The 23,028-nt window shown below is 32.5% G+C and overlaps 2 protein-coding genes across 2 annotated transcripts; one reads left to right on the top strand and one right to left on the bottom strand.

The window, feature by feature from the left end:
* Positions 1-6,839: 6,839 nt before the first annotated feature.
* On the top strand, positions 6,840-13,648 carry LOC133201093 (uncharacterized). Its single transcript, XM_061336892.1, has 5 exons — positions 6,840-6,910; positions 8,238-8,261; positions 9,642-9,677; positions 9,875-10,150; positions 13,204-13,648. The coding sequence occupies exons 1-5, from the start codon at positions 6,881-6,883 to the stop codon at positions 13,312-13,314; spliced, it is 477 nt and encodes a 158-aa protein (XP_061192876.1). The 5' UTR covers positions 6,840-6,880; the 3' UTR covers positions 13,315-13,648.
* A 2,417-nt stretch (positions 13,649-16,065) lies between these two features.
* LOC133201054 (perlucin-like protein) lies at positions 16,066-22,104 on the bottom strand. The gene is made up of 6 exons (XM_061336855.1): positions 21,923-22,104; positions 20,178-20,240; positions 19,290-19,352; positions 17,462-17,541; positions 17,249-17,324; positions 16,066-17,059 (listed from the first exon to the last, which is right to left on the bottom strand). Exons 1-6 carry the CDS (start codon positions 22,041-22,043, stop codon positions 16,827-16,829), a joined length of 636 nt encoding a protein of 211 aa, XP_061192839.1. The 5' UTR covers positions 22,044-22,104; the 3' UTR covers positions 16,066-16,826.
* Between the last annotated feature and the right edge of the window lie 924 nt (positions 22,105-23,028).

Consider the following 23,028-nt stretch of genomic DNA (forward strand, 5'->3'; position numbering starts at 1 on the left):
ATCCAAACGGCCATTTGGAACATCCTGTCTTTGAGATGTTTATGGTTTTTCTCATGTTCAGTTGTCCCTCCCAACAGGGAGATTTTTTGAACAATCTCAAATTAACACTACCTCAGGATGCTTTCATATCATTGTGACTAATTATGGTCCTCCTGTTTATCAGAAGATCTTAAAAAAAACAAAAACAAACAAATGTTCCCATGTAAAATTTCGATCTCCTACTGTACTCCCAACATACTCTTTTGGGTTAACATTTGAGCAAATTTGAATCTACACTTCCTGAGGATACTGTCTTATGAATATGACTGGCCATTGAGTATTTGTTTTTCAAAAGATTAATTCCTAACTGGTAACTGTAATGTAGATTTAAAGTCTATTATTGCTGATCCATTGGTTCTTGAAGAGGACTTTAAAATCATGCCAAACTTTCTGATGGCTGCATTTCCTTTCCGGAATGTTTTGAAATATTCAACTGCTATCATTTTATAGTTTTCATTTGCTAAACTTTATAGTTTTCATTTCCAACACTTTAAAGTTTTTAAGTTTTCATCGTGGAAACGTAAATTCCGCTATAATAGCGCTATATCACTATTATAGAGAAATTTCCCTGTATTTTCAGCCGTATTTATCCTTGATTTTATCAAATAACATGCTTGCTGTTTATAGGGCAGGCCATGGTGAGTATAAAAATGGACACTAACTGGCACCCTTACATGTTATGAATTTTATCAAATTTTCTGCCGATGCGTTTGATAATGCGAACACACTTTTTAAAACGGAAGTTATATTTTTTTAACATAGCAACCAGTGATTGCGGTGGTATTCAAGAAAGAAAGGATCTCAATTTTTCTCACACATGTGCACAAGTTGATACTTATGATAACTTTCAACCTGCAATGTAAGAGATTTGTCGAATTTGCAGAAGGAAAGATGATTTTTGACTACATGGTAATGGGTAAGGGGGGCCGTTGTGACAAATAGAAAAAAAAAACTCATTACATTTATACTTTATTCTGATGGAACCGATTTTGTATAGTTCAATTGCAATAAATCGTTATATGAAGCATAAAAGTACTAAATAGTTATTTTTTTTTATGATTTTCATCCAACAGAAATTACACGAAATATAACTGCACTTTCCAAAAATCAAAGTACGCTTAGAATCAGTGATAAAAGACAGCACAGAGTATAACAACTACTTCATATTTTGATATTGGAGAAAGAGATCGATGGTAAACCAACAACTAAACTTCATGATAAACCTGAAGACTTCCACTTGTCTATCGCCAAGTTCCCTTATTTATGTAGGAATATACCATTATTACCTGCATGTGGGGTTTTTCCACGTACGAACAATTTTTAAAACGAAGAAGGCTTCTGTCAAACAAGTTGATGAATTAAGGATATTCTGCAATCTCGCTTTAAGTCAACACTTCGCAATTTCCATGGTCAATTCTACATTGTATGACCTTGTATGCAAATACAATCTGCCGTTGAGTCGAATGTTGACTTTCATGCAAATTTTTACATGTAACCCATTAATTTCATCTTTAATTGTCAATGGATTTTTCTGTTTATACGATCATGCCAAACAGCACAAGGCAACAGGTCTACAGGGGATGCTTACTCCTCCATGGCACCTGATTTCAGAGGTTCGTGTTGGCCTTTTGGGCTGGGTTACTGTTCTTTATCTTCATATTTCATTGAAAATTGCTTAAATTTTCAAATTACAAAGCTGTTTCTCCTTTTATTTCATTTATCGTTGTAGAAATAATCAAATTCTTGTATTCATAGCTTATTTTCAGTGTAGAGAATAGTAAAATATATAATTCAAGACAATCAATAAATCGTGCAGAATTTATACATGTAAAATATCATATCTACAGGTAATTCCATACAAGAAAAATGCGTCTATTTCATTTATCGTTGTAGAAATAATCACATTCTTGTATTCATAGCTTATTTTCAGTGTAGAGAATAGTAAAATATATAATTCAAGACAATCAATAAATCGTGCAGAATTTATACATGTAAAATATCATATCTACAGGTAATGCCATACAAGAAAAATGCGTCTATTCCAAATAAGACTAATCGTTTGAACTTGTGGCTTTGGATGATCATCCAAAGAAAAGAAACATTATACTTGGGATTACATGTACCTGTATAGGTGACATCTTAAAGATTGTTTACGATTAATTGCATTTAGACGATACAAATCGGTTCCACCAGATTAAAGTATACATGTAATAAGGTTGTTTTTTTTCATTTGTCACAACGGACCTCCATACCCGTTACCATGCAGACATAAATCATCTTTTTTCTGTAAATTCGAAAAACATCTTTCATGTATTACAAGCATTAATTTGTGCACATGTATGAAAAAAATTGAGATCCTTTCTTTCTTGAATACCACCGTAATCACTGGTTGCTATGTTAAAAATGTTACTTCCGTTTTAAAAAGTGTGTTCGCATTATCAAACGCATCAGCAGAAAATTTAATAAAATTCAGTACAATTACTGTCTATTTATATGCTCACCATAACTTGCGCTATAAACAGCAAGCATGTTATTTGATGAAATCAAGGATAAATACAGCTGAAAATATAGCAGAATTTCACTAAAAATTCCTCTTTTCAAGACCAGCAAAGTCATGATGTCATATTTCTAGGCGACAGGTCTACAGGGGATGCTTACTCCTCCATGGCACCTGATTTCAGAGGTTCGTGTTGGCCTTTTGGGCTGGGTTACTGTTCTTTATCTTCATATTTCATGACCAGCAAAGTCATGATAAGTCATATTTCTATATATGGAAGCATCCTCATGTTGCGTCCAAATCATGACCCCTAAGGTAGGTTGGGGCAACCATGGGCAAAGAAAATGTTACATAGGGTACTTATGAGAAATCTTTTATCTTTTCAAGAACATCAATGTCATTATTAATAGTATTTACATGTATATGGAAGCGTCATCAGGTAGTGTAGATTCAGTTTTGATCTATTCATGACCCCGGAGGGTTGGTTTTTACCAATATAGGCGATCAAAAGTTTTCTTAGGAATGGATTGGAAAAATTTGAATGTTTTTTTTTCTCAAGAACAGAAAAGACATTACATTGTATTAGTTTCATATAATACTGAAGCATCTTCAGGTAGTGTCGATTCTATATGTTCAATATATATGAAAAATCTTTTATAGTCTTCTTCATCATAAAAGCAAAACCATGTTTGGTCATACATTTATGGAAGCATCCTCATATTCAAGTTTGTTCAAATCATGACACCTGAGGGTAGGGTCGGGCCATAATACATTATCCAAATTTTAGTTGGGGGTGTCGGTTCCAGCTTTTTGAAGTACCATTTCTTTTTCATACACTACTTCAAAACTACATTCAAATGCAGTGTAATTAAATAACCATTCATTTTGAGCAATGTTATGTAAATAAAGTCCATTTAAATTATCTCTACGGAAATAATAGACGACCTAAAAATTCTTTCTCTATTTTCTTTCACATCTGAAGCAGATTTCATATTTATGCCCTTTACGTTTTTTCTACCTCGAAATCCTTGATAAAATAAAGAAAAAAACTTCTAAAACCATTAGCAAAAAATGTGCCACATTGTTAACTGGATAAAGAGGCAGCGATGTGAGAAAGGGGTGTTACATGCACAGATCTACAGGGTGTTGGGGGTCCAGATCCATCTGGAATTTGCTGAATTAATAAATGTATTACTTAAGCAAATAATTAATAAAATATGACTTTGGACCCCCTCCCACTTTTAGAAAACCTAGACCCACCATCACCATCCCGAAATACATAAATGTTAGTTCTTTCCACATTTAGAAAATTTTTTTGCTTGTCAAGACATTTTTGGGATGGAATTTTTTTTGAATGGGATGGATCCCCAACCCCTTGAAAAAAAATGATTTGACTGTATTACCGAGGTCGCATAATCTATTGAAAAAATTACAGGAATTTTTAATTAGGACACTGTTGTGAAAATCTAGGCCTGTAGGGTTGATTGTTTTGGCAAGGAGACTTAGGATTGGCTCCGAGGCCAAACCTACAATTCATAAAAGGATAAGACCAACTACAATGCTTGCAAACGGGGTAAATATTTGCAATACTTTTCCCCCTAAAGACACTAAAAGTTGTATGAAAAGCATTTAAAGTGTTTTTGTTGGTTGACAATTATTTTGAATCGAGCAACGGGCTGCATATCAAAAAGCAACGATTCTTCATCCACCGAACCCCAATTCAAAGAAAACTCGATAAAAAAAAATTTGGGCGAAATTGAAAATCATATCCCTTCCAATCTTAACTTTTATATGACATTTCTACTACTTTTCTGGTGGGGGCAATGTTAGGAAGCACATCAAAAGCATCTGTTGGGGGTTTAAAGCAATATTCAGATATTCAGGTTACAATTGCAAATGCTGACTTAGATACTGCCACTGTAGATCTGGAAGTTACTGGCTGCATTGATCAACCAACATTTTGGGTTGGTATGATGGATGACATGTTCGCTCTTGTAGTTTTGTACGGGCTTCACGCCCTAAAGACCTCGTCCCGATCGCTTGTAACATGGCGCATAAAGCGATGAAATCTTTTTTTTTAAATTTATTGATATTTATTGCTATTCATTTATTTTGAAATTTGCATTTGTTTCAAAAAAGTTTTTATCAAAGATGGCGGATAGTGAATGCCAAAATTTAACAGGTAATAAACTTACTTATACTGCTTGACAGAAAATCACTGAACGGCAAATGACTTATAGAATGAAATAAATCTTTACAGACTTTTTTAACTTGATCAGATGCTCTCCTCAATTTGCCGATGTACAGGAAATATAATGCACTTAATATTTTTTTTGATGCTCCATTAAATTTGAGTTATCCTTCTTGACCCAAACCGCATAAAATAACCAGGTCACCCTATTAATCATCCAAAGGAAAACATTGTATCAAAATTTAATTGTAGATGCTTTCTTGCACCACAGCTTGCATCCGGCAAGTAAAAAATATTTTTTTTCAAAATCTTTAAAAAAATTAAATTAAATTAAAAAAAATCGTATTCTTGTATATATTAAATATTATTTTTTTTAACACGGCGGAAGCAAACCCTTGTGATGGCACGTCAAGCGCTGATCTAGAGGGGTGTTCGGGGGGTCCGGACCCTCCCCCTCCCCTGGAATTTGCAGAGTTATTTAAAGTATATACTGAAGCAAATAAAAAATGACTTTGGACCCCCCCCCCCCTAAGAAAATGTGGACCCCACCATCGCCACCACAAAATAGGTGTTTTTCACGTTTGAAAATGGTATTTACGTTTTTTTCTCTAGTAATTGAAGAATAAACTTAAGTACATTTGGTTATCTACAGGAATTAAAACTTTGAAAATACAGTTAAACTTCAGAATCTCGAACACCGAAACCTTGATGATCAATGATAAGTATACATGTTTTACCATTGATATCTTGAATCCTTAAATGAAATTCATTGGGTTCGAAATTTTTTTTACTGTAGTGGACTCCCCCAAGGAAAAAAAATCCTGGATCCGCGCCTGCACGTTATACTGTATCTAAAACATAAAGCGAGTTTCTTTTCCTGTTGGAAATAAATATATTTTCCCTATTTATTAACCACCTGAGTGAGTTTGAAAGAGGTGATATGACATGTTTATCTTCGTTTCTCCAATTCTTCCTAGTCCGTTTTGTTTTTCTTGAAATGTGTGACTCCTGATATATCTAACTCGGCCTATTAAATCAACCATAAGATAAGTTGCGTTTAAAACTCCCGAACAAAGCTGTCATGTTAGAACACTACATGTATCTGTTAGGAAAAAGACTAGCACGACTTAATAATTTTATTTGCAACACAACAGCGGAAATAGGTAAGATCGTGTATGTGTTTCCTTTTTCCCTTGAAATAGGTATTCTTGATATTATCTATATAAAAAGTCGGCAAGGACTATACAGATCAAGAGTACATTATCTTAATGATAATGACAATCTAATTCTTTACAAGTACCTATAAATTTGATTTATCCTTTACATGTATGTAAACAACAGTTCATTTCATATGGTGTCCCGAAAGGGTCATTTGCAAAAGTGTAAAAATGCGTCAGAACAATGCGCTAGCAAAAAATGACAACGCACGTGTACGTTGTCACTTTGTGCTATTGCGTGGGCTTTTTGTTTCGAATTACGCGCTGTTACACTTTTAAATGCGACAACGCGTTAGCGCTGAGCAGCAACGCGCCGTTATGAACAACCCGCTATTAATTTGTGACTTCGCCCTTGCGCATTGTTCCTAACACTTTCTTTCACTTATGTAAATGACCTTATCAGAACACAATAATTTCAAGACAGTATATATGTTAACTATTACAGGGTGCCTTTGGCCAATGTCATAAAAAAGTTATGTTGTTCCATATGTATACACTTAAGTACTTCTTAAGAAATACTTTTAAATAAATGGAATTTAATTAAATGCTTATTCGTACATGTAGCTATCTCACGTGTTATTAATGTCACTGAAAATACCCCTAAACTACTCCGGGTGTACTCACCAACCAAGTATTATATATGTTTGATACATTAATTTAGTATGAATTACATGTATAGCACAGTCCATTTTTTTTTTATTTGTAAATATTGTATTACCCAATTACTTTAGTTTGTCGAAATTTATCGCCTTTCGAAAATCTACGAAGTTAACATGCATTCAGTATGCTTACATTGTTTAGTTTTCACTTTAGATTTAGTTTTTAGATCATGTGTAATGAGGAAAAGAGGTTTAAGTTTAGAATATGAAAAAAAGATGTTCTTATATTTTAGGAAAATACTGCTTTTGCCTCTACGTACAATGAACATCAAGGATCATGGCAAATTGTGACGACTTTTCTGAAAAGGTAAGCGACCCAAGTAAATACGTGTATATGACGTAAAAAATAATGGGAAAATTCTTAAGTAATTGAAGAAAAAACTTAGATACATTTGGTTATCTACAGGAATTAAAACTTTGAAAATACAGTTAAACTTCAGAATCTGGAACACCGAAACTTCGAATACCAATGATAAGTATGTGGAAGTGTCAGATACATGGCTTCCTACTAGCTTGGGCTAGTGGGTTAACCCTTTAGCTCAATCGGTAGAGCTCTGGACTGGCAAGCCAGAGGCCCCGGATTCAATCCCCAGCAGAGGCATATAAATGTCTCTGTTACATTTGGCGCCCACGTTGTGACCAGGGTGTTCTCTGGCGGGTGAAAGTGATTGACCACAGAACTTCGCCCCACAGGCGTCGGTACTCCAAAAAGAGATGAGGACATCTCATTCTCTGGAGGGGGGACAATGGGGTAGTGTCAGATACATGGCTTCCTACTGGCTTGGGCTAGTGGGTTAACCCTTTAGCTCAATCGGTAGAGCTCTGGACTGGCAAGCCAGAGGCCCCGAATTCAATCCCCAGCAGAGGCATTTAAATGTCCCTGTTACAAGTATACATGTTTTACCATTGATATCTTGAATCCTTAAATATATCTTGAAGTTTTTCCTCTTTTTCGAGATAACGAGGTTCGACTGTACTTGTACATGTATATACTTTTAAATTTTGTTTTTTATCAGCGATGATGCTAAAGTGGACTTATGAAACGATATGCTGGCATGTATTTATTTTAAGAAATGAATTTGATATTAAAGGGTAAAAACCTTCTCGGTAGTTCAGTCTGTAGAAGGCTCCTTTCGGTAGCAACTGTTACTTTGCCAAGCGCTCGGTACTTTGAAGTGAAAAGTTGCAGGTCCTTTGGATGGCACCTTAAAAAAGAGGCCGCGTTTCACTGCAGGTGTTAATACGATATAGATCCCTTACTGCTCAATGGGTCTGAGTGCTGAGTAAAAGTCAAAATTTGATACCCTTCACCGGTATATGGTGAAATCTATTTTGAATGAAAGATTCCCGAATGGGACATAAACCAACATACAAACAATCAATCAATCAATCAATCAATCAAACTGTAAAGAGAGCGTAAAGCATGAATATATGCTTGTTGGCTAAAAATTCTATTCCTTATTAGTGACGAAAATTTTAGATGTTTAAATGTGCATTAAGATTTAAGTACCACTAAGAAATTTCTGTATACCATATACCATTCCCCTTATTCTAAAACAGCAACTTTCAATAATGCTTAGTTTGTTATCAATCGCAATATCGGAATTTTTTTTTTTCTATTTTTTTTTTTACAGATTTGTGACCGATACAGACTACAGGTAAATTTAGTTTCACAATATAAAATTCCACTTCCTTAAACAGCGCATTATTTAAAAGAATATATATCCAGTAAAAGACGCACCTTTTAATAGTCTGGGCGATTTTTAAATTTGATAGTCGAGAAAGATAACTGAGCTATAAAAATACTTATTTCAATTAGGGATTATCGTACTTAACTTCAAAAAATTGTCCAGACATGTTTCAGGATGGCTTTTTTTTCAGACGACAAAAATTCCACTAACAGGAATGAAAATCCAATTATTGTTTATCGTGGAGCTATGGTTGTAACTTCATTATAATATATTAGAACAATTTTCATGTTAGTTGTCCCTGCGTATTTTTCTGAAAATACCTTGTTTTTTCCCTTAACTGTGACGATTATTGCGTTTGTTAATTATTAAAATATAACCACTGTATTTACGTGAAGTTGTGGATAATGAAAAATAAAAATAGAAAAGAGATGTTAAATCAAAGTAAACAATTGGAGATTTTGCTAGAATCTTATGAATTATTCCAGTTAAAATTTTTATCCATATTGTTTTTACTTTAGAAATCTGAAGGATGGGAACTCTAAAACTATTTAAAACCTAAGTTTACCTACATTTTTATTATTCTACTAATATAAAATTTGAGGTCAATGATCATATTTTTTTTAGACATGTTATCTAAAATGCATTTTTGATCATTCACACCCTGCGTTATGCTCCTTGTCATGAATGGGCAACAACAACAACAACAACAACAACAACAACAACAACAAAAAAATAGGCAATTAAGTGTGCAAAAGATACTGAACGATTTGCATGAAAAACATTCGACATCATGATACATGTATATCGGTTTTGCTGATAAGTCATTGTGTCGAGCACGAAATTAACGAAATGTTGACTTTTTAAAAGCAAGACCGTTGATATTCCTGTTTCATCAACTTGTTTGTCAATGCTTGCCTGTTTCTAAAAATTAATCGTACGTAGAGCATGGTCTTGCGTATCGAATTAACTAGGAGGCATAAATTTAATATGCAGGTGGCAAAGTTATCTTGCTACATAAAAAAAGAAGTTGATGATAGACAAGATTATGTAAACACGTTTATCATAAACATTTGTTGTTAAATTACATGTATCAATGCAATGACTTACGGTTAAAAAAAAAGTCTGATTATGAGTAAAAGTAACTATTGCTAATTGATAATCTGTCGTCAATAGTTCTAAATGTCCAGTTGAAGGTCACAGCAAATGTATTCTCCTCATGTAAGAAAAAAAATACATTTGATTGAAAAAAAAATAACCAAAAGATAAAATGTGATTAGCAACTGTGTGAATACATATAAAGTGAGCACATACTGTAAAATATAGACTTTGGAAATGTTTTCATTTCAGAAATATGGTGATGTTTTGAAATTAAAACACCCATTGGTAAGTAGGTCTATTTTCTTTTTCAAAAAGAACATTCAATCTTGAAATCATTGGTGTGATAATCTTTTTTTCATTTTTATTTCTCAAAGGAACAGTGCTAAAAAGAAATGAAAAGATGATATAAAGTTTATATACAGTGAAATCTTTTCACATTATCAAATAACAATTTGTTATAAAAAAGTCACTTTCTTTTAAAGCAAGGTACAAAGGGGAAATGTCATGAAGATCTTCATCTGCTGTGCTGGACAAACAAATCAGTTTTATCAAAATATGAAGATGTATTTAACGATCTTGGCCAAAAATTAGATGATGAACTTTTCAGAAGACGTTATCAAAACACCACTGTTGATATTTATGTCAAGGAAGCTCATATTGAAATAATGTATGGAGACATCAAGAACAATATATTCCTCCGCAATCGATTTGTTGCAAAATTAGATGCTTACAAAAAGTTCAGTTTAACCCTTCAACCGGTAGGTAGACCTTTCAACTAAGAAAAATATCCTCTTAAAATGAAGGAGGGATTCTTGTCGGGCTTCTGAAAAAAATATTTTCTTTTTATGACTTATTTACCTTGGGTGAAAATAAGGAAATTTTCAATATTCAAAGCATATTAAAAAATCAAATTTTTCCATAAAATTTAGGAAAAATAGAGGAAATTCGGACTAGCCAATATCTATCTTAGTTTAGTAATTTATGTCAATTTGGTAGTATGATCTGGAAGACACTTTATGGTAACATCATTTTATTAAAAAAAAAAAAAAAAAAAAAAAAAAAAAAAAAAGGAAAAAAAATATATTTATTCGTTTGAAATTGAAGATGGCATCACATGATAGGCAACAGTTTTTTTTTTATTCTTGAGGGCAATGAAAAGATAATGACCTTGAACTGACCTTGTTTCTAAAATTAAACGGTCGAATTGTATCTAATCGATACCATCACTTAATGATATTGTCTCCTGGAATATGTGACAATTTCATCGTTTTTTAAATACGTGAAATGAACAAATAATCGCTCCTTAAAGATTTATAACAAGTGCAACCAAAACTTTAAGTGTAAATTAAGTTTCAAAGTTATCGACAATGATGTGTAAGGAAACTGCATTAAATAGTGCCAATTCCAATCAAATTATTTTCGAGCAGAAAAGAAAAAAAAGATCCTATTATACGAGCCAGATAATTTGAAAACGTTCAAAACAAGAAAGTGAAATTAGAAGAGGAACATTCTAAAGAAAAAAAAAAACTTTTTGATAAACAAGAGCATTCATTTACAAAGTCGATATTTGGAGGTTTCAGCAATTTTTTTTCTTTCTTAGTAGAAGACTGCTTTTAATAAAATCATTCATTATCTTTATTTGAAATTGGGTCTAGGACAATGTATTGACGAGTTTTCTGGAATCAGGATGGGCTTATTTGAAAGAAAATTAGTATGAAAATATTTTTAGGTTTATTTTACAAAATTTTATTATTTTATTTTTAATAATTTAATTTTAAACCTTATTCAAGTAAACTTAAAATAATTTTTTTAACAATGGAGTCATGTATTTGTATAGAATTTTTCCTTTTTAGCTCACCTGAGCCGAAGACTCAAGTTAGCTTTTCTGATCACATTTTGTCCGGCGTCCGTCTGTCCGTCTAGCTGTCCGTCTGTCCGTCCGTCTGTCTGTAAACTTTTCACATTTTTGTCTTCTTCTCAAGAACCACTGGGCCAAATGCAACCAAACTTGCCACAAAGCATCCTTGGGTGAAGGGGATTCAAGTTTGTTCAAATGAAGGGCCACGCCCTCTTTCAAGGGGAGATAATTAGGAATTAGTGAAAAAATAATGACATCATTTAAAAATCTTCTTCTCAAGAACCACTGGGCCAGGAAAGATGAAACTTATGTGGAAACATCCTCAGGTAGTGTAGATTCAAGTGTGTTCAAATCATGACCCCCGGGGGTAGGATGGGGCAACAATGGGGGATCAAAGTTTTACATAGAAATATATAGGAAAATATGTCTAAAAATCTTCTTCTTAAAAACAGGAATGCCATAATTGGTCATATTTATATGGAAGCATCCTCAGGTAGTGAAGATTCAAATTTGTTCAAATCATAACCCCCGGGGTTAGGGTGGGGCCACAATGGGGGATCAAAGTTTTACATAGAAATATATAGGAAAATATCTTTAAAAATCTTCTTCTTTAAGCCATGATTGGTCATATTTATATGGAAGCATCCTCAGATAGTGAAGATTCAAGTTTGTTCAAATCATGACCCCGGGGGTAGGGTTAGGCCACAATGGGGGATCAAAGTTTACAGAGGAATATATAGCAAAAAATCTTTTTCTCAAGAACAGAAAAGTCATGATTAGTCAAATTGATATGGAGGCATCCTTGGGTAGAATAGAATGAAATTTGTTCAAATGAGGGCCTCCGGGGGTAGGGTGGGGCCACAATGGGGAATCAAATTTTTACAAATGAAGATATGGGAAAAAATCTTCTGCTCAAGAACAGCAAAGCCATTTGTTATATTGATATTAAAGCATCATCAGGTAGTTTAAAATTCAACACCCCCCTCCCTGTAAACTTTTCAATACTGAACTGATTTTTGCTTTTTTCCCTGGCCAATGTGCTCAGGTGAGCAATGTGGCCCATGGGTCTCTTGTTTCCCCATTCAAACTTACCTATTTTAACCTACCTTTTGACGTAATTGTAACCAAACAAACAAATTCAAAGAATTGTGTTCCACCGCTTTCGGTGTTTTAGTAGATTTGATGCCATTATTTATGGCATATTGTGTCAAATATGAACGCTCAATCATATGTCATTCAAAAGTAACCACTAAAGTTTTTTTTTTTTTTGAAAATAAGGTCAAACATGAAGGTCAAAGTCAAGGGCTTAAAAATTATAGCATGTTCAGAAACATCTTTTACAGGTAATGCACATGTCAAATAGGAAAACTGACATATAGAATAACTATCAGCTACATTTCATTTCCGAAAGAAAAATTCCACTTTATAATTCCGGAATATTTTAGGTTAGTTTTAGGTTTAAATTCCCACATTTAAAGTTTTCATCTCCGACATTAATCATAAAGTACTTTTCCAGCAATGAAAACAATTGAAGACTTTGCTTTTAAAATATTTTTAAAGCATAAATTAATGATATCCAACATTAAATTTCGCGCAGTCACGAACATATAATCCTAGAAAAAAATTGGATTTTATGAACTAGAACATGAGTGCCCATTTAACTCATGCAAAACTTTTAATTATACATATTGTTACATTTGTATACTGTGCATTGTAATTTTTTTTATTGGGAAAATATGGTTTGAAATAAGCGTAATATTTATATCTTGTTAAAAATTTAATCCCATATGCATGGACATTAAATCGCGGAAAATATACCCTGAAAAATCCAGACATATAAAAAAGGAGCTGTCGGAAATGAAAAAAAAAAAATTCGGATATGCAATGCAAAATTTCGGAAATGAAATGCAGCGTAAATATCATAGAGCGATACTTTATGCGTCTTTGTTGTAGAAATTTGACCCGATACAGGAAATTGTGGAGGAAGCCGGACTAAGGTTGATTTGTCTCTACATGTGTGTCATCTGCATTCCATTAATTTTAATTGGTAGTAATCGCAGATGAAATTGCCGTCGATTTTTTTTTTTTTTTTTGGGGGGGGGGGGGATTCTAAGGGAACATTAGATCAACATCAGAAAGAGAGGTTTAATAGTAAAGACAGAAGAGAGGAAAGGACTTGCATCAAAATTGTTTGGATACTATAATTCATTTCTATCCTCTTAAACATTATTTACATGCATTAGCTTATGTAAATGATCACCATGTCAATATTCCTGTCCTTGTCAGTTGTACGGTACTGCACACTAAAAAAAGCTGACCTATGGATTCTTTTGGTTGTACAAGTTGGTTTGAATAAAGTGAAATTTTTGTCATTTATATGTTTGAATTAAATAAAAGATTGAAGGACATTTCTGGCATCAGTTTTTTTTTTTTTTTTTTTTTTTTTTTTTTTTTTTTTTTTTTTATACGTTTCGAGAAGTATTCGCAGTACGTCTGTCCATTTCGACATGGTTCCTTAGGTCGAATCACAGTTAAAAAGACCAAATTGATGATGCCATATGTATGTGAATAAAATAACCCTATTGAATATGGTTTTTATTGAATTGTATTCTTACCAATCGTTACTATAAGGTTCCAAGGAACCCATAGGTCGCCTGCTATAGCATCATCAAAGATATAAATAAAAGTAAAGGGAGGTCACCCATTTTTTTTTTTTAGATATTACACTAGCATTATAGTTAAAGCAAAAAAAAAAAAAAAAAAAAAAAAAAAAAAAAAAAAATTACGGATAGTAAGACAGCAATAAACAATACGTATCCTAAAGATTACAATCAATTTAAAATGATCAATCTAATTGGATTTATTAAAAAATGCATGCAATCATCCATTCATACTAGTTTTTTCAACAATTCCCGAGATTCACTTGCCCACATTTGTATACCAATCACAAACTATGGAACAAATGGAACATCACACAGGCTTTTTATACCCCCGCTCCGAAGGAGAGGGGGGTATACTGTTTGACCATTGTGTGTCTGTTTGTCTGTCTGAGTGTCTGTCTGTCTGTTCGTAACAAATTTTCCGTCACAGTATTCTCAGCAACTACTCATCGCAGATGCGTGAAATTTCAGCACACTCTTTGTTTAGGCATGCTATATGGTGGAATTCATTTATGTACGCATCCGTTGTCAACTTCCTGTTTATCCGTGCGTCTGTCCGTACCATACATAACAAATTTTCGTCGCAGTTTTCTCAGCAACTACTAATTGGAGATGCTTGAAATTTTAGCACACTCATTGTTTAGGCATGCCATATGGTGGGATTCATATTTGTACGAATCCGATGTCAACTTCCTGTTCATCCGTGCGTCTGTCCGTACCATACATAACAAATTTTGGTCACAGTTTTCTCAGCAACTACTGATTGCAGATGCTTGGAATTTTAGCACGCTCTTTGTTTAGGCATGCCATATGGTGGGAATATTTTTGTACGAATCCGATGTCAACTTCCTGTTTATCCGTGCGTCTGTCCGTACCATACATAACAAATTTTGGTCACAGTTTTCTCAGCAACTACTAATTGCAGATGCTTGAAATTTTAGCACACTCTTTGTTTAGGCATGCCATATGATGGGATTAATTTTTGTACGAATCTGATGTCAACTTATTGTTCATCCTTGTGTCTGTCCATAACTGAACTTGTGTACATTCACATCAGAATGTTCCCCTATCCCAAGTGTATACGTTCCTGCTCCAGTTCTTTCAAGTACTGGGAAATGTAGTCGTTATCATTTCCTACACCATGTATACACTGAATTGCCAATGCCAGTCTACCATGCTCATCCTCAATATCCAATATCATTGGTACAGCTCTAGGATAATGACGTCATCACTTTTGCGGTTACGTATTACACTTGGGATATGCATGTTTATTCACATCAAAGCGGGGGTTTTATTAGTGAGCATTGGCTCATAAACTTCTTGGCCGTCAAGTTGAGAACAACATCGGCCTTTTTCTGTTAAGTCGATAACATTTTATCAAAAAAAAGTTTAATGATTCACGACCAAAAGTCGTTATTCTTTAAAGACAATAATGGAACAATCGGAAAATCACATGGCATTTCCCGTCAAGTCAAGAATCTCACTCGGACTTTTACAATTTTGCAATTTTCTCAAACTAGTCAGTGACGTCATTTCAGTCAGTACAGCGAGATCGAACTTTCGTTCAATATTCAGTTAAGTATTACAAACCTCATTAGAACACGTAATTTGCTGTTCTGATATTTGTTGGAATGTGTCAGATATTAATATTTTTTTTCGTAATTCCAATAGATGTAGCATATTTCACTTTTTCATAATTTCATTTGGTATTCTTATATCGACGTTTCATAAATTGTCGCACACACAAGATCAGAAATTGTCAGTGTTGTTCTTGAAAAAAAAAAAGTCGTCCTGGACCACAGATAATAATTTACCTCTGATAAATCCAAAATACGAGAGGAAAAAAAAAAAAAAAAAAAAAAAAAAAAAAAAAAAAAAAACAGAAAGTGTTGAGAGATGAGAAAACATTGTTTTGAAACCTAGTTATCTTGATGTCAATATTCCTGACGATACATGCTATAAAACTGAAGATAAAACTGCACGTTCTTGATTTGCAAGATTGTTGAGTTCAAACATGATTGAAACTGAGGATTTTGAAAAGAATTGGCTGTTCACATAATGTGTATGTTTGACCGATTCCTCGTGTCATTCGTTTGTCTGTTGAGTATACTTTTGAAAACATTGAAGGAAAATTAAAAATGAGAGCATTTGCATATTCAGTGACTAAGGAAAGATGAACACCGTTTTATTTTGCAGTATTGTTCATAGATACACCCATTCATAAACAAAGGGACATAGAATGTTAAAACAATTCTGATGAAGGTGTCTATTTTCACATGTTAATAAATGAAATGATCATGTGTATAAAGAAATGGAGATAAAATACTAAATTAAAGGTTTTTCAGTTGAAAATACTCATCAAGTCTTCAATTTCTTTACGACGCTAGAGTTTCCGGCGAAATCATTTTTCCAGTCATTTAAATATTGATTTTAAATATTTTTTGTGAAGAGTTGGGGGTGTTCAACCTTGCATCAATTCGCTTACCTTTGATAAATATTTAATACAGAGTAAATTTTATTTTGCCATACACGTTTTGTAAACATACAAAAAATGTGTTGTACATTTCTCCTTTTTGTACATGATAATATACATTCTGTGAATTCCATGCCGTTTCTCCTTGTTGTAAAATGTTTATTTATTATCCCCTTAAGTTTTTCTTACCCTCAAAATAGAATACAAAGGATGTGATCATTGTTTTCGAAAACCTATGTATAAGCTGATGTAGATATGGGGATCCTTAATGTAGCTGTGTATCACAATAGTCAAAATTGTAAATTAAAGCGTCAACATATCAACATAGTTAACCAAAATTTACAACAGTAAACTATAGTTACTACAGTAAACTATAGTTTACTAAACTATAGTTCACAATAGTATTTTTGTTAGGGTTGTATGAAGTAAAGGTCATGCCGACATCAGACTAAAATCTCTCTTGATTTCTTGCAGACGTAATCAAACTTATAATTACATGGATAATCATGCAACTGCCAATTTTCTTCCTTGTAAGCTACTGCGCAGCTTTCATTTCTTCCTCCGTTTGGTTGACCTGTGACCCAATCGCTATTATTCACCCTGGACCCCGTGGATTCATAGACATAGACTCCTTCTTGACGGTTATCTGTCGCGCCAATCCACATCCTGTTTGTACCTTAAAGCCAGATAAGAATGGGATTTTTTTTCTTTTTTCTTTTTTGTTTAGGTTAATTTTTCTCTAAATATGTTGTTTCTTCGCATTTTTACGGAGGTGCATTTTTTTTTCTTTCTTCATAAGTTTGAAATATCATGGTGCAAAGAAAACAAGTAATTCTATTAAGATTTTTGAAAGAGAAATATTTACCATTTGTTTTTGTTAGTGACTTTTCCCTTGGGCTTTGATCTTCAAGAATATAAGCGCCGGCTCTGTTACAAATATCCTATAAAGCAATGAGCACTGTGTAAGCATTTACAAACAGTTCTGAATCATGTGTAGAATTACATTGAACATTTCGTTTGAATTATTAGCAATGCAGCTTTGAAAAGGTACTGAATTTAGTTTCTTAATTTTACTCACTTTTGCTGCATCAAATGTGGCACTTGCATTAGAAAATAAGTAACAGTTGTTTTCTAAAGGAATCCACACATCTGGACATGCTGTTTAATATATATGAAAGAGGTAACTGTTATCTTTTGATCTCCCCATCTCATTTTATTTCTAAGATATAATAATGATATGAACAGAACTAGAAACCCTCTTTATGTGCATTATCAGAATGATAAGGAAAAATTCATCTTAACTGGACTTCTAGTAAACAATTGCAAAGTGTTCTCAATAACTAATTGCTTTTTAAACTCGTATTTATTATAAACCTTAGCATCTTCAAAATCCATTCCTCGGCTGACATTGAAAAGATTTTTTTTCCAGAAATTTCACAAATTTAGAAAAACCAAGAAAAAGTAGGTTTTAAACCTAAATTATTCTATGTAATAAATTCCTTCATCAGTGTGCAATGAATCGGCCAATGACTTATAAAACAAATGATGATTCTATCTCCCACACAGCAGTAGCTATATATACATGGTTATATATCTTTTATTTTTACCGGAAATTATGACAACTTGCATTCCTGGTGCAAACTGTATCCAATAAAAACATGAATACATTTTGCATTTTCTTTGAACATCTTTACCCTGAAATCCACCAAATAAAAACATTTATATTTAAATATTTAATAAAACTTTTTGAAATATTTTAGAGGCGTTTTTCTTTCATTAAGAAATTCCTTTCGAACATTTAGGATTTTTAAAGTTTATATTTGTTGTGCATAAAAATTACACACGTTTCTTGATTTATTTCCTCACAATCATTATCAATAGCCTTAGCATGAAATTGAGACCATCCGAAATTTTGTTAATTTGTACCGCCATTTTAGGTGGCAAAAGGATTCGACCATCATTTCGTAAGTAGATATTGGATCCATTTTTCATCAGGTAAACTTTTTAAAAGAAATGCAAAACGTTGAAATTTAATTACCAAAATTTGATTCTAATTTAATTTACCATAAGGGGGTCCTTTTGTTCGCTTCTTATACCTGAATTTGAATCTGAACTTATATAGTGAACTTGGTTGATGCAAAAGTTCAGTCAATACAATGTTTTATTACTAAAATATTAGCATGGTTAATATACTTACAACATCAGAGAAAGGAAAATTAGACTTAAGGACGCAACAACACTTTATGTAGAATGTATTAATATACAAGTCATGCACGAACACGATGGACCGACTTAAAATATTATCCATTATGGCATAAATATGCATATCTGTTTATAATATCCATTCCAGGCCAAGAATTTTCATTAAGAAAAATCATGGGGAATGGTTTGCTTTAACAAAAAATGTTATAAGCAACACAGAGTTCTATCAGCATAAAAATCAAAGTAAAAGGAGAAACGTGCAGTTTTTTAAAACCCAGTAAGCCTACAGGTTTCTTCTTTGATGGGATCCCAAGCACTGTCTGTTCGTTCATTTCATTTGTTTAGATCGGCGTGGTACAGATTTGCTGTCAAGAAATTAATTTCTTGTTTTTTTTTTTTATTTTAATATGAACTCCCCCAAAACCATACTAAATACTGTTATGTTTCATCAATATAAATGCATAAAACTTTTTAACCTGACTTCGATGGGGGGTGGGGGGGGGGGGGTACTGAGATCACAATCATGCGTCAGAGTTTCTGATTTATAAAAAAAAAATCTTTAATACCAAATATCAAACTTGCTAGCAATTAACAATTGTCCGATAATTTTAACGTATACATACATGTATGCTGGTACATGTATGTATCATTTTCTCACAGAGAAGAAAAACAACGTTTTTTCAATAACTAAAACGTTATCTCACCGGTACAATTTTGGAGTTTTTCTTGTAGATTGTTTATTTGCTGCTGTAACGACTGCCCTTGGTCTATAAATAGAAACAAAGACATGTTGTATTGCCGGTTAGGCTTTTTCGAGAAGTTAGTGTATACATTACATTTCAGTTGAAGCACATTATAATGATTTTCATCAATGCAATATTACTAGACATTTAAAAGTGAACATCTTTTTTTAAATACAAGTTGAGTGAATGCTAGGCAGGTTGTTGATCCTTTCTTTTAGATTGATCACCTCTAACAGCAGAAATTCCTCTCGTTTTGTGAGAATAGAAAAAAAAATGGACATCCGCCCAGTACATTAGAAAAAAAGATATGGAAGCAAGACAATCTCTCGCACATTGATGCAGTTTAGATAGGATTTGGTATAATTTTGGTCGAATAACAATCACAGGTGATTTTCTGGACACATTAAAGGAACGTTTTTTAAATTTGTGCAATATGTGCGTTAAAATAATAATATAATTATTTTACAATATTTTGTTATCAGAATTTATATCTGTTGCTCATTCATTCAATACTGTTTAAAGTAGTGAAAATATGAATAACCTACATTTTGCAATGTTCGCGGAATTTATAATAAAAGAAACTGAAAATTAAAAAAAAAGTACCAACCGATTAAGTTTTGTAAGATTTTTCTGGCCACATTAAGGCTAAGTTTCGAAATTATGCAGGATGTTCGTTTAAAACAATAATAATAAGCTTTACATTTTTTTTTTTTTCAAAACTTTTATTTGTTGCTCAATCATTCAACACTATTTTTGTTCATGTGAAAATTTTAATAGCCTTCGTTTGTAATGCTCGTTGAATTTATAAGAAAATAAAATGGAAACATGCAAATAAAACATGGTACCAACCGATTAAGTTCCCATGCCTCTCCTGTAAGAGGGTTAACTCCAACTGTAGGGCTTGATTTCGTTCTATTATAAAATAGAAATTCATTTCATCTGATGAAATTTCCAATGCAAACGTGCATCGGAAATACGCTTCATATATATATTTTTTTTAATAAATAAACGTATATTTAAAACACAAGTATTTTTCATTAAATTTTATCATGTAAAGTTTTTAATGCTAAATTTGAAAGCCAAAACAAACATTAAAAAAAAAGAGAAAAAAAATAAATAAAATAAATAAATTTAAAAGAAAAACCCTTCTCTCTGTATAAAACTAATTTTATTTGGCCTGTGTTATGTCCTTATTATCTCAACGAAATATCGATTAATTTGTCTCAAGCACATGATATTATTTTTTTTTCAAAGTAAGCTTACAAAGAATGGTCTTTTTTGTCTTCAGCAACACCTCAAGTAAGATTGTTTAATTAATTTTCATTTCTTAGTTATAAACCCAGGAAAACCTCGTGAAGAAAGTTTTATATGAGTAGCTTAAGGTCAAGATCTAGTAAATGAGTTGAGACTGTCCTTTTCGTGCTAGATCCATTATGACGTCATAATTTATTTAAACTTACTTTTTTCTTGTACTTTACGGCAATAACAGAATATTATGTAGAAAATGACGTATTTTCAGGAATTCAATAATAAAACATTTCAAAAGTAACCCCGATACCTACATGTATAATCAATTTAATATCATTTTTAAAAAGAAGTCAAGAAGATATGAAAAACCGCTATCTGAGACACTGTTGGCAATATTGATACATTTCCTTTGTCTGAGATGGAGAAAACTCCCATGTTTTTACCCCAATTTTCTTCATTTTTTCTTTTAAAAGGAGAGTTTAAAATATGTTTTTTTTCGATGAGTTCACCTAAACTTTATGTCCCGATATACCTTAATTTATTAAACTTTTATTGTAATCGATTATTAAAGGAATTCGTTTCTCAAATTTAAGAACTCTATAGGCACTTTTTATTTACTAGATGTTGACCTTAAGTGCATTTATTTATTTATAAAGTGAAAGGAAAAAAAAAGAGAATAAAAGTAGGACTTGGAAGAATCAGCCTGTAATGTTGCTGTTATTTTTAATTAAATGAATCCAATTTAGTGTAAATTCAAGGGAAAAGGCCAAACACAGAAGACGTTTCCCACCTCTTGAATTTTCAGGGGTCTGCATTTTATGCTTTGTTCATAGATTTGTATTGTTTATAGGTTTTTTGAGATCGATCACTGTTCGTTATCTTCACCTTTTGCATTTACGGGCTATTTGTACGATATGTATTCTTAAAACGTTTTTATTATATGTTATTATAACTGATATCGGAATATATATCTTTATTTCAATTACAAAGTTATGAGGATAATTGAAAGCAATGTATATTCAAATTTTTATTCTTTAAAATACTTTAACAAAAGACATGACATATCATTGTGAAAACTGATATTGAAAGCATTATACAGTATTTGGAAAGTTGCACTTTAAATATTCTATGTTATTAATTTGGAAGGGTGAATATATCACAACAATAAGAATTTAAGAAAAAAAAAAGAATAAAATATAAGGGTTTGCTATGTTTACATCAAAATATTTTTTTGGAATTTACTATTTAGATTTTTAATAAAGGAGAAGGTGCATCTAAACATTCGTCTTCACTGTTGACACAAATTTCTATGCAGCCGTTCCTAAGATCTAATTTTATTCACTTACCTTTGTATATGTTATACGCGTTTTGCTGTTCTTTGCATCTGAATGGAAATGACATCCCATCATATATTGGCTGGCCTTGTGCAGTGTTGAAAAAATATATAGCAATGGTTATCAGAAACATCTTTTTGAGAGACCTAAAATTGAAAATGAAACGTATTATTTTCCGCCTTGGGAGCTAATTAAAGAAAAAAAGAGCCTCATCAATTATCGTCAGAAACCTTGAATTTTTTTTTTTGGTTAATAAAGTATGCATTTAAAACATATAAGAAATTGTCTTCAGATTATATAAACGTACGAGGGTTGTTAAAAAGTTCGCGGACAAGTTGTATAGTGAGCGCACTATTTGCATGAAACCAGTAATACTCTGCAGATAATAACTATACGTATTTTCCGATAAATATGCAAAAATTTTGTGTTTTCCGATGATCTTTGAAAATTATACAGGTATATTATTTAGATAAAGCATGCTTCACTTTTTTGCACATTTAAATTGCATAGAAATTTTTGCGAAATAAAAAATTGCAATGTAGTAGCGCATTAGTATTTGTGAAATATCACCTGTGGCTACAATTTTTATGAAACGTCATTTGGCGAAATTTTGAATTGAATTGGAGGGGATTTCACTGTCTTATCGTTAGGTATAGATGATCAATGCGTAAAAAGAAGTCAAAAATGGCAACGTCATTCAACGTCTTGGAGCACACGAGCTAATAAGAAATTGTGACAACAGACAGGAAAATGTCCGAAAGAGACTAAAATGTTTTTGGATGCTGCTGGGGGTCTCCTACACGTATCTAAGATCAAAGTGTTCCGATTGTAGTGGCTTTATAAAAATGGAATGATTGACTTTTTTGATGATCAACTCCTGTGATGCCCCAATACTATGCTTATCGCATGGACGTTGCGCTTATGGATTTTGCATTGTTTCCAAACCTGATCGCTTAACTAGATAGACATGGATCTTGAGATCTCACTAATATCCGATTCGCCACAAAAAAAACATTTTAGAAAAAAGTAACATGTCTTGTTATAGTTAATAAGCAGTTTCTAAATGGGAAAAAGACAGGAAAAGTCTATAGAACTGAAAGACAGGTTTGGGATCAGGC

The sequence above is a fragment of the Saccostrea echinata genome, unplaced genomic scaffold (assembly GCF_033153115.1).
Source record: "Saccostrea echinata isolate AGI-Se365-2 ecotype Australia unplaced genomic scaffold, CSIRO_AGI_Sech_v1 ptg000042l, whole genome shotgun sequence".
NCBI classification, from domain to species: Eukaryota; Metazoa; Mollusca; class Bivalvia; order Ostreida; family Ostreidae; genus Saccostrea; species Saccostrea echinata.

Bases quoted from the DNA above. Each gene is read 5' to 3' on its own strand.
- LOC133201093 (XM_061336892.1), top strand. From the start codon at position 6,881: ATGGCAAATTGTGACGACTTTTCTGAAAAG. The intron at 6,911-8,237 runs GTAAGCGACCCA...TTTTTTTTACAG, and splicing joins GTGACGACTTTTCTGAAAAG to ATTTGTGACCGATACAGACT. The intron at 8,262-9,641 runs GTAAATTTAGTT...TTTTCATTTCAG, and splicing joins GTGACCGATACAGACTACAG to AAATATGGTGATGTTTTGAA.
- LOC133201054 (XM_061336855.1), bottom strand. From the start codon at position 22,043: ATGTTTCTGATAACCATTGCTATATATTTTTTCAACACTGCACAAGGC. The intron at 17,542-19,289 runs GTGAGATAACGT...TATATTAAACAG, and splicing joins AAAACTCCAAAATTGTACCG to CATGTCCAGATGTGTGGATT. The intron at 17,325-17,461 runs GTGAGTAAAATT...ATTGCTTTATAG, and splicing joins CCACATTTGATGCAGCAAAA to GATATTTGTAACAGAGCCGG.